Source organism: Haliotis rufescens, unplaced genomic scaffold, assembly GCF_023055435.1.
Source record: "Haliotis rufescens isolate VD_foot unplaced genomic scaffold, xgHalRufe1.0.p SCAF_22, whole genome shotgun sequence".
NCBI lineage: Eukaryota > Metazoa > Mollusca > Gastropoda > Lepetellida > Haliotidae > Haliotis > Haliotis rufescens.
The window spans coordinates 9,257,504-9,273,614 of NW_025963913.1; the positions used below are offsets into that span (position 1 = coordinate 9,257,504).

General features: G+C 44.6%; 1 protein-coding gene across 3 annotated transcripts in view; it reads right to left on the reverse strand.

The window, feature by feature from the left end:
* The window catches only part of LOC124114452 (ankyrin repeat domain-containing protein 26-like), a 792,436-nt gene that overhangs the window by 136,294 nt on the left and 640,031 nt on the right, over window positions 1-16,111 (reverse strand). For all 3 annotated transcript variants that reach the window (XM_046475021.2, XM_046475020.2, XM_046475019.2), the window contains 2 exons: window positions 13,449-13,664; window positions 8,490-8,609 (listed from right to left, as the gene is read on the reverse strand). In XM_046475021.2, coding sequence (XP_046330977.2) covers window positions 8,490-8,609; window positions 13,449-13,664 — 336 coding nt within the window. The remainder of the gene's footprint in view (window positions 1-8,489; window positions 8,610-13,448; window positions 13,665-16,111) is intronic.

Here is a 16,111-nt window from a genome sequence, read left to right on the forward strand (position 1 = left end):
TGTTTGGATCAGGCTGCATTTTGTAGTCAAAAATCTAAGTGTGTAAGTATAGCCAGGTTCAAACTTGGGAGAGAAGGTGCATCCAAATTGGACATCCACATTTGTGTGGTGAGTAGCTCCTCCTGCATCCTCACAATACGGTCCAGGAATTCGTACATTTGGCCGACCTAGTCGGTACTGATGGTAACTGGTGCCTCACCTGGTATCACAGACCGCCTCTGTGGTCTTGTGGTTGAGCGTCCGCCCGGAAGGTCCAGGGTTCGATCCCGGGCCGCGTCATACAAAAAGACGTTAAAAGATTGTACTTGTTGTTACCCTGTCTGGCGCTCGGCATTAAGTGGCTAAAACAAGGACTGGTCGGCTCGGAGTCAGTATACTGTGTCTGAGTGGGGTATTCATGTTAAACTGCGGCATGGTATCTCAGTGAGCTAGCACTATAAATCGGCATCAGTCCGGACTAGTACAAGCAGCCACACACACACGTACACGTGCATGCACGTCGCTATATAAGTGCAATAATCTTGGACGCGACGTTAAACCCAATTTCACCTCACCTCACCTGGTATCACAGTGTAAGAGTCGTCCAGTGATGGAATAACATGTTGAACTCCAGTAGCACAGACAGGAAAAAGGTAAAGATTTCCTGCCTACGCATGCACACGGGATTAGGAAGGGAAATACTATTATTTTGGACAGTTGACAGTTAACACGGCTTCAGTTGAAAATTTAAAGATTTTATAGTGTGATGACAGCTGAAATACTGGCTTTCTGGCACTGATATAATTGTAAATTTTCTAATAAATTGTATATTTATATACTTATACTATCTCACACTATGCATTTCTTCTTATTCTTCGATCATGGTGTGGAAACATCCTAGAACTCAGCCAAACACATCCCTTACATCACCAATCACCACTGTGATCATGGTTCACGCACCACTAAAATCCTGTGCGACACGACCCTAGCGACCTGATCACCTGACTTATCCAGCACCCTCAATCTCAATCTAGAGCGCACAGGCTGGTGTTACTGTGATGCGGGGATGGTTGGGTTGGCATTAAGCGTGTGAGATAGGCTAAGTATATAAATACACAATTTATTAGAAAATTTACAAATTTTTTAAACTTATCCAATCTCACACTATGCATTTATCCCACGGTTGGATGGTGAGACGCAGATACCCTAGCCTGTAAGGACCTCAACCGTGAGACGTACACGAGGAAGCTGGAACTAATAAGGAAAAATGCAAAGGATTTTACGAGGATTAGTGATAAACTTGTGTAAGGGTTGCTACAAAAAACCCTCTTTGTGCTACCAAGATATAAACATCATGACATCGGGGAATCATGTGTTCCTTGATTTCACACAGGACGTCGTTCCAAGAACGACCGCGTAACCATGAGCCAGGCGACACCCACTCAGTCACAAATTAATCTCACCCCGGATAGGAAGAGGTGTTTTGTTTCAAACACCCAATCCCCGGCGCAGGTTTTACAAGACAGACCTCACACATACGCTCCCAATGATGTAAGGCGGACCAGCTTGGCATCTCTTTTATCACTTCGTCAACCTATCAAACTCACGTAGAGATTGAATGAGGTAAGAACGAGAAGAGGAACGATTGACGATACCTGTTTATCACACAGGTCTTCAATCAACTACTGAGACATCACATGCACAAAGACAGAGGTGAGCAGGTAGAAGATCGGGACACCATTTAAACAAATGGCCGCACTGGATGGTGACTTCTGTTGGTCTAGACCCGTTTATCACACAGGTCGTCAATCAACTACTGAAACATCACATGCGCAAAGAAAAGAGGTGAGCAGGTAGAAGATCGGGACACCATTTAAACAAATGGCCACACCGGATGGTGGCTTCTATTGACGTAGACCGAAGTCCCAACAGACAAGCATATATACCCACCCTCCCTCTGGGAGCTTGTCTGGGAAACCCGATTAACATTAGCAATAAATATATACAGGAAACCAGACTTGGGACTTGTAGTCCGCTGGTCTTCCTCATCTGCACTGTGTGGCTGCTGTGACCTTGGACATTGGCGACTGAGATTCCGAAAGGAGTAGGAGGCAAGACCATAACATCCCATGATGGCTGAAAGTGTGCAATACTATGCAACGCCAAGGTGGAAGTCACTGCCCTCGTCTCATGAGGATTGGAAGCAGCTGGGGTGGTAGTCCCTCAAAGGTGTAGACCCTGAGGATGATAGAATGCAGCCAGTGGATCCGGAGATGGTGGTTCAAGATACATCAGAAGTTGCAGCTGTCAACAAGTGAATGAAAACATCAATCAATGAGAGTGGTGGAGGCTGAAAAGACGATCCGGTTGTCCTTGAATGCTTATCTTATTGAAGACGCTGGAACCGGACTCAACTGAAGTCTAAGCACGAGTCCCTCTAACACTAGCTGCAGGAGCCAACGCAAGCAGGAAGATTGTCATGAACGTGAAGTTCGAGGTTTATCCACAAGTGGTTTATAGTCAGCCAGGAGAAGTGACGGAGGAATACAGGGAGATCCCATGCTGGAGGGCCAAGTCTGGAAGATTGGTCCATAAGGTGGTATGAGCGAATCAATGTCCGAAGGTCAGCGACAGCATAAACCTTGGAACCTGAAGTCATGGTAACGCCTGAATTACTCGCAGTCTGAAAGATCTGTGTAGATCTATTGGTTCGGGAACTGTAGCAAGTTTTATCCCATTAGTGAGTAGTTGGTACAGAACTGATCGCTGCCCAGTAAGTGCCCAGTGTCGAATCATAAGATATGCCTTCTTAAAGGGCAAGTTCACACGGAAATGAACCTATTTTTCTTGTACTTTTTCCACATTAAAAGTGTTAACCTAGTAGTGTCATAGACAAAAATATAAAAATATCACAATTAATTAACATATGTTTTGCATTAAAACGATTTATATTTTTCACATTTACCAAGTGTTCTATTTTTATAACAAAAACACCATGGCTTATGCCCCTTGCAATATGACGTCATTGGTGCCAATTGATAAACATTATGACGTCATCATGCTATGTTAGAGCCGCTTCACGTGGTGTAGGTACAGCTGTGTGATTCTAGCGTCTCAGATGCCAGCCAGCATAGTGTTATGCTGAGTCACCACTGCGCCGGAGTGTGTCGTAGGCCATGTTGTTTTACCGAAAACCGGTACTTGATATCTTTTGCGTTGAGAATAGACAGGGATCCAGTTTAATTGGCACCAATTACGTCATAATCTAAGGGGGATAACTCAGGCCTGTTTAGCTCGAAAAACGAAGGCCTCATAACGGCATATCATTTTCACACTATTGTGAGCTTCCTACTTTCACTGTGAAAAAAATGAGTTTACATTTTCAAACACAGATATTAACTAATTCTAAAATTGCGTTTTGTTTAGAAAAAGAAAGAAAGTGATTTTTGCGTGTACACTTCCCCTTTAAGTGACATAGGTAATCTGCTACTTGTGGTATAGTAGCTTGGATGCAGAAACCCCCTGGATCTTGCAAACTGATGAAAACTTTTCCATTTATCATCACCTAGATTCTCATTGATTGACGAAGTGCTAAGGAAGCTGCCTTAGCTGCTCTAATGGAAATCATCTTACGAGACTGCACTTGATATACTCCATACGTGAAGTTCGTATAATTCTGGTCTTGGATGGACCTGATTGGAGGGAGGATGTAGCAGTAGATGTGACCAGTTTGGAAGTCTTAGTAGTGGAATCTCTGCCAGTTTGACGATCTCTGGAACCCAAGTTTTTGTCGGTCAGAAGGCACTACCAACAGCAGTTGTAGGTAGCTCGTGTGTAGAATCTTGTAGTAGCCATTGTATCAAGGCTGGTGGAGAATCAGAGCGTCAGAGCATCGATTGACCAGGCTAGTGGGCCCGGAGCTGGTGACACAATGTTATCTGATGCAAATAGGATTATTAGTAGACAACCTTTTCTTTTATTGCCAGTTGGAATGCTTCGGCCGAAGCTAAATGCCAGTTGGAATGCTTCGGCCGAAGCTTCCATTCTGTTGGCGATAGTCTGGCTGGTCTGGACAAAGTGTCTGCTAATCCACTTGCCGCTCCCGGTGTCTTGCCTTTATCTGTAAGTTGAGCTTATTTACCAAATATGAAAAGTCAACTGCAGGAGGGTCTCTGATTTCATCGTGCCTTGCAGGTGCATGCCACAGTTGAAATGAGTGTCCTGATCATCAGACATTGGTTTCTTGTCTGTGGGGTCCAGAGAAATACTGCCCGGATTACAGACTCGTATTCCAGATAATTGATGTGGTAGAGCTGTGTGCTTCTGACCATAGGCCTGATGTTACTTCCAAGTTGAAGTGAGTTCCAAGACCTTGAAGTGAGGCATCCATGAACACGTGGATGTTGTATTCCGGCTTGTGTAAACAAGTTCCTGCTTACACAATCGAATCCACTCTCCTTCACAAGAGGCGTTGCCTCAATGTGTTCTGGTACTAGGATGTTAGTCTGGCTCATTAGACTCGATCCCAAGGAATGGAGATCCTGGAATGGTTGTAAGTTGGATTTCTAATTATTAATTTACCAACGTAGTTGAGTTAATAATTTCGTGGTAAAATATGTAGTCTGAGTAATTGTTGATATCCGGGCTTGAATCCCTTCGTCCAGGTAAAAATGTATTACAGTATCCTGTGTGACGAACAGCAATTGGTTTAGTCACTCGTGTACATAGTCATGGGTCAAAGCAATTCCAAAGGGTAGTGTACAAGAAGGGTGGTTCTCCTTCCAGTTGTGTTAGTCCGAGCTGTCGTCTGTTGACTGGTGACCCGTGAAGATCCGGGTAGATAGGTGTTCAGCAACCCATGCGTGCCGCAAAAGGCGACTATGCCTGTCGTAAAAAGGCGACCAACGGGATCGGGTGCTCACGACATCAACCACTGGACTGCCCGGTCCAGACTCGATTATTTCCAGACTGCCGTCATATACCTGGAATATTCCTGAGTGCGGCGTAAAACAAAAAAAACAACCAACCAACCAACTGTTGACAGGTGACTGTTGCCCAAAGTGTAATAGCTGTTACCATACATAGAACGTTGAACTTCCGAGTTGTTGATGTTGAGATGGTTTCGCCTGCAGATCGATGTTCGAGCACACATAACACAAAATTTGTGTTCTAAAGCGATGGTAAAATCGTGACGGTCGTGCGTGTGATCTAGTATCTAGTAGAAAAAACGAGGCTGAAGATGTAGTTTACTGGTTGGTTGATTGTACGAAGCAGGGTAATCGGGACCACATGGAAGAGCGGTTGTAGCAGAAACCGTGCCTTGAATGGACGTGGAGAACATTAGGATCATATACCGAAATAAAATGCCGATATTCACCAACTCTCGTCTTGAATAAGTGAGGGATGACTTGTCCTGCCAGGTTGATCGGTGATGTGTACAACTGGTGAAGAGACGATGGATTCTATTGTCTAAGCACTGGAAAAAGCGCTTTGCATTCAGGTATCGATGCGACAACAAAAGGCGTTGTGAAGATGTGACAGACCGTACATATAGTCGTTTACTACTGTAAATGCTTCACACGGCTCGCATAAGATCAGCCTGTACCAAAGTCAGCATGGTAGTCTTGTTTACAAACAGCAATCTCGGCGTGATGTGTAATTCACCCTTGCGCAGAAACAGGAAATACAGCAGTCTTTCCCATCACGTGGTCAAAGCTCCCAACACACGAGTGGTGTCCCGAGTAACGAAAAACACCAGTGTATAGGCAGTCAGTTCCTTGTAGAATATGGGACGAACGGGTGTAGTATCTAGGTGATCCTCGTATGACGCTTGAAACCATCTTCAGACATCGAACATCTGCCGTTTGTATCGATTAAAGCCCGACGAACTGCCCCATGGAATTGTCTGTTAGAATGGTGTAGTAGGTTGACCATGGATAAGGCGTGCCAACTAATATGGAATATCAGGCTGAATTCGAGGGCGTCAATGATAAAGGTCAGCTGCAGTGATATCGAGCCTCAGGATGATGTTGTCTGTCTGACGATTCAAATCTTGTTTGACGATTCCAATCTGAATAGGGGGAGCGCGTTGTCTCGGCATGATCTGTAATGGAATATCAGGTCTTAAAGCGACGGCGTCAATGATAAAGGTCGGCTGCGATGATATCGAGCCTCAGGATGATGTCATCTGTCTGACGATTCAAATCTGAATAGGTGGAGCACGTTGTCTCGAGAGTCATAACCTGTAATTGAATATCAGGCTGAAACGAGGGCGTCGATGATAATGATGTTGATTGAGTGACGATTCAATTCCGTCATAACCTTGTAATTGTGATTTCTTATAGGAGAGTATCGTAAGACGATTCATGACTGGTAGGCACGTGGACCGGATCCATGAAGATCCCAATAGAGAAGAGACGTCAGTATCTCAAGCTCGCCATACAAGGTGACTATGCCTGTTAGAGATTAACGAGACCGGTTGGTCAAGTTCGCTGATATGGTTGGTGCAGGTCATCGTATCCCAAGACGTAGACGGATGTTCGTGATGATAATCACTGGATTGTCTGATCTAGACAACGGAATGCAGTGAAGGCCATGTCCAAATTCGCATATAGAAGTTTGATGCACGATGAGAAAGAGGTCTATTGATTCCGTGGAAGAAAGACGATCTTATGACTGAGGATGATCCGTCGTTCGTCTGTATATATAACAAGTTATATCTGGGATGACATCTTCTCAGTAAAGTACATGCTCGTACTTTATGGGGTTGATCCTTGTGTCGACGTATCGATTTATCCATGTGTCAACGTATCGATGTAAAAATTGATTTATCCATGTGTCGATGTATCCATGTGTCGAGGTGTCGATTTATCATTGTATCGATGTGTAGGAAAAGCGAAACTGTCGTTCCTCCAAGGTACGATCTGACTGTCCATCCAACATCAGCCTCTTGTTGATAATGGTGAAGTATGTCGATCTGTCAATCCCTTGGTCGTCTATCATCCCTTGATCACTCGGTCATTACGATCCAGCGAAGGATGACGATCCTGTGAGTGAAGATCCGTCCTCAGTTGGCTATCACTTCCTCGCCGACGATTGTAGTGTTTTCAGTCAGAGAGGTGTAGCTGTATCCTCAGAGCGCTGTAGAAGTGATGACCCGAGTAACAAGCGTGTTGGGGGAAGAGGCAACCCTCAGTTGACGGCTTGACTTCCCAAGCTGAGTAAAGGGCTGTAGTCTAACACGATGAACTGGCCATATAAATGCGGGACGACTGTAGAAGCCAGGGAGCGGGCACGTGCAGAGGGGCGTGGTCCCCACAGAGGCGGGAATCACAGCAGTCAAACGAGACGGAAAGCGATCCTCCTCTACGGATAGCGATGTAACCATCGCCATTGACTATTGACTATATTATTTTGTTAAGCAAGAAAACGAAGGTACAGCCACAGGGGATAAAACAATCGTTTGGGTTTCAAAACTGAGGAAAAACAACATGCACAAAAACCTTAAACAACGCCTTGAACCGACGAACAGTCGCCTTTATCGAACACTAAACTAAGTAAGTTGAGATTCAATTCTGGCAATGTGGTACACAGTAGACATCCTTATTAATACCACTCTCTCTTAGTGGTAATGGTAAACTTTAGTAGTGATGTCGTGTATTTAAATTTTATATATTAAAAAATAATTAAAAAAAAAAAAAACCACCAAAAAAACAAACAAAAATTCTCTGTTCAAGAATAACGTCCGAACACCATAGCGATAGAATTGAGAATGAGGGTGCTGGATATGTCAGGTGATCAGGTCGCTGGGGTTGTGTCGCACAGGATTTTAGTGGTGCATGAACCATGATCACAGTGGTGATTGGTGATGTAAGGGATGTGTTTGGGTGAGTGGTGCTTTTTGATCCGGAAACTTTGTTCTAGGACGTTTCCACACCATGATCGAAGAATAAGAAGAAATGCATAGTGTGAGATAGGATAAGTTTAAAAATTCGAATTTTTGTCTTCAAAAGAATTACAAGAAATTTAAAACCCTGTCATGATTCTCATGCAGTCCACTTTGTTCATGCTGTGGCAGTGCTCTGCTGATCTAGGTTTCATTCAAGAGAAAAAACAGCCTAATTACAGAAGGCATTCTGAAGTAAAAGTTACATTATGCTTCCAAACCATCACATCAAAGTGTCAGATTCCAAGACCCTGTGGTTTCAAAGAAGAAGATTCTAAATTTTGTTTAAGAGTGAATTTATATTGCCATATTTCTTTCATGAAAAAACTTTTTCTCAGAACTTAAAAAATGCCATGAGCAAATCTGAGTCCCATTATGATCCTAAACACCCTCTTTACAATTTATGCCCATGCCTTCAAATTTTGGAGAAGAACCTAAAGACAGAACGATGATGACGGATAGATGATGGACAACATGCTATACCATATACTCACTTGGACGTTTGGACCTTGTGAACTAAACAGATTCATTACTACTTGATGCCACATACTACGGATTTCACTACCTTCTGTGAGTCCTTCAGGTCTTGGTGCAGCATCTCTAATTGTTGTTTTTCATGTTTCAATTCAGCCTCTAATCTTGTATTTTCAACAAGTAACTTTTGGTAGTTTTCTTCCACTTCATCCTGTAATGAAGGAGAGAAGTTAACATGTCATATATTACAAGCAAATAAAAAACATGTCACCTGAGCTCTTTTTCACATGGGGAAACAGTTCCCAAAACAAAAACTATTGTCTTCAGCATTGAACAAAATAGAAATTTAAATGACAGGAGGTAAACTAAGTCTTATTGTCAATCAGCTAATTATATAAGGGTGATGGAAACCATGTGAAAACAGTATTATTAGAAACCAGTGTTGTATATTTAATCAATTTTATTGTTTTGTGGTAGTCTTTTTGTGGTGAAAAAGAGGTTACAGTTATTGACAACGAAAAAACATTGCTGCAAATTTAATCAATTTCTGTGATAATTTTTTTTTACAAACCTGTAGAGGTTATGAATTCTCTGATGAAATCCTCCTTGGGGGACTTATTGCATTTTCCTTGCTCAAGAAAATCTACATGACATAGTTGTAACCATTTTCCTTTATAAAAAATGTTACCACACAAAAAACTTCGTTTTTGTATGATATACGACCACCCTTACAGGGACTCACCCTCCACGACGCGTCACGCCAGGGGAAGCAACTCTCACCCAAATCACTTTACATATGTGTAATGCTGATGGAATGTGGGGAGGTGGGTGGCCGTGCCCCAAGGAGGATTTCATCAGAGAATTCATAACCTCTACAGGTTTGTAAAATTCTCTTTCAGATTAAATCCTCCTTGGGGCACTTATTGCATCATAGGAAAGATAATCTAGGAAGTGGCATCCGTCAGCAACAAGCGTAAATAAATACATCGTTTTTTGATTATTTCAATGAATAAACAAGAGTTCAATAAATGGAACCAACCTTATCGTGAGGCACCACCATCAAGAGGCGGGGGCTAGAGACAGGGCGTGGTCGACCATATACTATGAAATATCCATTATTTGTGGCTGATCATATTCGAGAACTCAAAACTGAAGAGAGAGAGACGAGAGATCCCGAAAGGAAGGACCGGACAGCCAATCAAGAACGATTGACAAGTCCCAAGGCGGTCGGATCCTGTCCACACCTGCTAAAAAGCGCTGCACTAATGGTTGCGCACCCAGAAGTGCCCCATCGAGAGAGACGTGAAAAGCTGCGATAGCTGTAGAGTACCCCCGGACTGTCGATGCGGCCAGGCCGTCGTCTAGTCGTGACTGGAGGAACTCAAGCACGGCTACGAGATCTGCAGAAAAGGGATCTGCAATCCCTCTATCGACACACCAGTGCGCATAGCAGAACCATCTATCCTCGTACTGAACGTTTGTCGAATCCCTCCGCGAGGCCAGTATTGTGTCTGCAACTCGTGCAGGCATACGGCTCTTCTGGAGGCGATTCCTGACAGTGGCCAAGCCACCGACTAAATCCTGGGATTCGGGTGGAGTGCCCCGTTCTGGGATAGGAGGTCCGGTCGTAGGAGGCTGAGCCAGAAACCTGAGTATTACTGGAAACCAACGCTGCGCCGACCAAAGAGGTGCCAGGAGCACAAGTAGTCTAGCTGAGTGGCTAGCTGAGACAGGACCTTGGAAATCAGAGGTACTGGGGGGAATGCCCACAGAACTCTGTTCGTCCAATCTAGCTGGAAGGCGTCCAGTGCCACCAACCTCGGGTCGGGGACTCGGGAGCAGAACGTTGGTGTCTGGTGATTCACCCCAGACGCAAACAGATCCACCTTGAACGACCCGTATAACAGGGAGATAATCCCGAATATCCCTGGGTCAACCTCCACTAGTGAGGAGCGAGGATCCCGCGAGACAGAGCGTCCGCATGGACGTTGTCCACCCCCGGGAGATGAACAGGTAGCACCCTGATATCGTGAGAGTCGCACCATAGTAGGAACTGGCACGTCTCTTGGAGAAGCGACGGAGACACCGTTCCTCCCTGCTTCCGGATGTACGTCATCGCCGTTTGGTTGTCCATCTCTAGACGAACCACTTGGCCACGAAGCAGATCCAGGAAGCGTTTGAACACCAACCTGACCGCTCTCAGTTCTAGCACATTGATATGCAGTTTGATCTCCTGCTGGGACCATAGTCCCGAGGCAGTGTGATCGTTCAGAACGCCTCCCCAGCCAGAGAGTGACACGTCTGTTTGAACTGTGAGAGACGGAATGGGAGTGGCGAGGGGGAGCCCCCGGGACAGATTCCCCACCTCGGTCCACCACTGAAGGTGTGTAATGAGCAACTGCGGAGTCTTGAGAACAGTCTCGAGATCTTCCGAGTTCACCCAAAGTCGACGGAGCGCTTGTTGAATGGGTCTCATTCTCAAACGCGCCCGCCAAACTGGAGCAATGTACGAGCAGTGTGTCTTTTGGAAGGAACTGGGAAGTAACACTTCTGATCTTGACTATGCGATCTTGTGAGAAAGATACAAGTCCGCTCACTGTGTTGAAGTTCGCCCCTAAGAAGACAAGATTCTGAGTAGGGCTCAGATCTGACTTCTTGAGATTGACTATCCACCCTAGAGTGATCAGAATGTCTATCACTTCCTGTGTAGCTATCTGACTCAGGGATTGCGATAGAGCTCTTAGTAACCAGTCGTCGAGGTACGGATGGCAGAACCGACCTTTCGACCTGGCCACTTGGGCTGGAATCAACATCAGCTTTGTGAACACCCTCGGAGCCGTGGAGATCCCGAATGGTAGAACCCTGAACTGATAACACCTCCCGTCGAAAGAAAACCTCAGGTATTTCTTGAGTGAGTGAGTGAGTATGGTTTTACGCCGCTTTTAGCAATATTCCAGCAATATCACGGCGGGGGACACCAGAAAATGGGCTTCACACATTGTACCCATGTCGGGAATCGAACCCGGGTCTTCGGTGTGACGAGCAAACGCTTTAACCACTAGGCTACCCGACCGCCCCCGGAATTTCTTGAACTCGGGGTGTATGGGTCTCATTCTCGTACGTGTAGATAGGTGTCTTTTAGGTCTATTGACGTTAGCCATTCTCCTGTCTCGACAGCTGAGATGACTAAGCGCAGTGTCTCCATCGTGAAGGACGGTACCTCTATAAGTTTGTTCATCAGCCTTCTCAGATTGAGAATAGGCCTGAACCCTCCGTCTTTTTTGGTGACTAGGAAATATGTCGAGTAGAAGCCCTCGCTTTCCTGTCCCACTGGAACCGGTTCGATCGCAGCTTTCATAAGAAGTGCGTCGACCTCGGCACGGAGGAATTCCGCCTTCTCTCGGGTAGCAGGCACCAGAGTGTGCTTTATCCCGGAGAAGGGGGGCGGATGATGTTTTCACCGAGGCAAATGGCCATCCCTTGGAGTGGACAGGGTCCAGGGATTGGATGTAACTGTCTCCCATTCCTTCAGGAATAGAGCCAGTCGGCCACCTATGGGGACATCCGGCTTGAGGCAGTGGACCCCAGCTGTCGGCAGTTCGATAACTTGCGACTGTGGGTCCTACCGGGGCTCTTCGGGCGCTAATGGGAACCCGATGGCTTCCTGGCCCCTGCCTCGCTTGCTCCTCCTGGCGCCCTTACCTGAAGGAAGCAGCTGCTTCCAAGTAGGTGTGGACTTCTGTCCCGTCACATCAGCGTAGGAAGAGTCAAGCAGAGTGGTCCGCTTACGCGGTTTAACGCTTGGTACCTCCAACAAGGCCTTAGAGTCCTTGATGGAAGCATAAAATTGAGCGGCCTCTCAGACCACCTGCTGAGCCCCAGGGAAGAGGGTGGCACCCATCTTATACGGCAGAGCAAGGAGGTCTTGGCGTGTGGAAGTCGAGTATTTAGATACCGACATCCACAGCCTGCGCATGCCCATAACAGCGCACAATATCTGCGAGGCACAGCTACGGATAGCGTCCCGCGCGAGATGACTATGAACCTCTGTCAGTTGCGCAGCCAACTCCGAAGAGTCAGCCGGCCCCTCCCCCACTAGCTTCCTCTGTACAGCAGACAGATAGGCGGAGTGTACGGATATGCGAAGCTGTAGGCATGCATTACAGTATTGCTCCTCGAAGCAAACGTATGCAGCCTTCAACTTCGCACCGCACATGGAAAAGGTGGGCAACCGCCAGCCCTGCTTGGCCTTAGCCAAGGTTGGGGTCGAAGACACCCCCAGGGTGCCAGAAGTCCAGACGCACTCGTCTACCACTGGCACCTCGAAATCACCATCCTCTGCCAACGGGTACCGCTTAATGAGTTCGGGCAGGTCGAACTTCCTGCGGGCACCCGAGAGCAGAGGTTCGATGACCTCGTGTGCCAAGGAGGACAATATGCGGAGCTGCACCTGGGGCGCCTTGCTAGGAGCAAAGGCGTCCCCCGGAAGGCGGAACTCAGTCGGATCCGACGCGGGCATGGGCGCGGCCACCTGAGGCAGTACCTAGACAATCTTGTCCCGTATGTGCCTCAACGAGGATGCGAAGGAGAATGTCCCCGAAGCCTCCGAGTCATCTCCTCCCTCCTCCATCTCCATTTGAATTCAAATGTATCGTACATGTGGCGTGTTTTTCTATTAGAATTACAACACTATAACTTTACAATGCGAGGTATTGCGCCTTTGCAAGGAAAGAAATGTACCATACATACAGTTTGGTCGGTCATGGTGTCTCAGTGAACGATTTCGTTGTTGAAACTTTTCTTGAAAAATCAAAACGTCTTGTCAGTCGTATGACATAAAGGAAAGTGATTTGGGTGAGATTTGCACCCCCTGGCGTGACAAGCCGTGGAGGATGAGGCCCTGTAAGGGTGGTCGTATATCATACAAAAACAAAGTTTTTTGTGTGGTAACATTTTTTATTAAGGAAAATGGTTACAACTATGTCATGTAGATTTTCTTGAGCAAGGAAAATGCAGTAAGTGCCCCAAGGAGGATTTAATTGTCAGTTACCTTTGATTTTGAAAAGGCTTGCATGTTTGCTGAAGTATGAACCAACTGCTGATTACTGACAAGGGAACTCTGCTCTGCCCTCTCTATGCGGGCAACCAGTTCTGACACCCGTGCCTGGGACTCCACCAACTTATCATGGGCAGTTTGATATTTTTGCTGCAGCCGGTCCACTTCCACTTTCAGTAGGTTCCTCTCTTGTTCAATTTGCTCTTTCATCTATTATTGAAAATAACAGTATCATTTAGTGTAACTATTAGTAACACCATCTCTTTACTTGTTTTGTCTTGTTAAATTGTTGGAAATTCCAGTAAGCCAGTCTTAGTCTTGACCCATGTCTACATTATAGTGCTGTCTGTCTTGCATCGAGGAACTTCACAAGAATAATGTAAAGGACCTAGAATGAGATTGATTTTGATCCCATTTCTGTGTTCAATTTTTTTTGGGAAGTAGTACTTATTGATTGACTGTCTTAAGGGGCATTCACACGGTACAACTAGTTGTATACAATTTGTTGCATGCAACACATTGCATCGTGTGAACGGGCAAGTCGGTCCAACTTTTGACGTATGCAACTTGTTGGACACGAGTTGTACATGCTCTATTTTCATGCGACAAGTTGTATGAACGCAGCCAATCAATACGCGTATGAAAATCACGTGACATTTACAGGTCAATTTGTAAACAAAAATGGCGACTCTGATTCACGTCGGTAACCTCAGTTTTTCGGTATCCTAAGTGTCACCACTCAATAAAGGACCTATGAAAAGTAGGTACGTAGAATACCACTGTACCAAATTATATATTTTGACATTTGCATCGGTCTAATTCTCCTGGTTAAACTGTTCATGGTGTTATTTGAAACGACGATGGCTATGTGACTGTTCACTGTAGTGTAGACCAAGATGAGATAAGGTCCATAATACGTTTCTAAAACTTAAAATACATCATACACACAAATACACGTCACAGTTTTAGATTCTGTGGGAAAGTATCTATAATATGATGCCGTTCACAACTATTTTAGCCAAAGCATATGTATCACTAACGACATCTGAAAATAGTGTACAACGAAAAAAATGCCATTTTCGCATTTTACCAATTCACTGTTCTAAATGTGATTATTTATTCAAATAACTTATAGCTACATGAGAAGTTCCATTACAAAACCATTGGGTGTCTTCCCTTTGTCAAAACACCAATCATCATTCCAAAAAGACTCCAATAACCCTATATTCGTTTTCGAAATATAAAAACTCTGGACCGAACCTCCATGTTGGATAGCATTGCAAAATCACAGCTCTTTTCGCGTCAGGCGAGATGCCTGTCACATCACATGTATTTCACACTCAGCTACCATACATACATCTCTGAATTCATCATACCATTAAGAATCAATTGACACTTTGTCTAAGTCACTAATACAAACGGTCCAAATGAAATCAACCGCAATATTCAAGTGTGAAACCAAACCCTGTGCTCTGAAACCTACCAGTGGGCCTTCTCATTTAAAAATGTAAACAAAGCAAACTTCTAGTTTTACTTAACATTTTACTATTCCGAGAGATTCGGTTGTCAATTTGTTGCATACATTAGCTCAGTTTATTACGAATATGCATGGGTCGATGAGTCCAGATACTTATTTGAAAAAAGTCAACAGAAATCGTTCAACGTGCCGCCATGATTGACGCAAAATCACGCACACAGACGACGGTATTGGTCTGCCTTTCAACGTAGTATCAAGGCGAGAATGGAAACATAAAAACAAACAGAACTTGTTGATTTCAGATTGATTCTGATTACTTAACTTACATGACCCATTTATGTATGTATGTGATCCCAGCATCACGGTAAAACTACTCCAAACATTCCGCGTACTGCTGTAAGTGAACTCGCTACGTTATGACGGGAGGTTACCGGTAGTGATGTCATATTAGTATACGTCAGCATCAACATCGTTGTACATATTTGTTATTTTCTTTGAGGTGCGGGTGAACTAGTACACAACGCATTCAGTTCATGAAGTAGTTTACTGTTTCAATCTTGAATTATAATTTAAAAATATCTCTTCAATATCGTTTCACCCAGCAAAATAATGCACTGCTGCAAAATGGATACATGTATGCAGTACTGTTACTAATATAATCTAAAATGCCATAGAATTTATGAAACTCATACTAATCAGCTGTTTGTTTGGTCATAGACATTCATCGTGTTATCCTTCCCATAAGATGCTATGTGAATGTAACACACTGCAGCATGTACATATTTCCTTTGGAGAAGTGTGAAATATTCATTGTGGCAAATTTATATAGATCAGGCACTTCATTTCTTAAGTTAAATTAAATGTATACCTGAAGGAAATTTGTCACGTTATATTTTTATTAATGTGTAACTCATGTGTGGACAACTATTTGTCTTACATTTGGATTTTAACGTTTAATTGGCAGAACATTGACAGCTAAAGATTGCATCAGGTGCGCGTTTCAAAATAGGGGCCGACCATTTGAGATTCATGGGAAGTGGGTCATGGTCTGTTGGGGTTTGGGTGTGCGTTGCTGGGGGGTGGAGGGGTTGTGGAGCTGTTGTAGTGATAAGCCCAACATTCTGTTCTTTTAAACGAAATTTTCCATACTATAACCATAATATAATTGGTAATATACTGT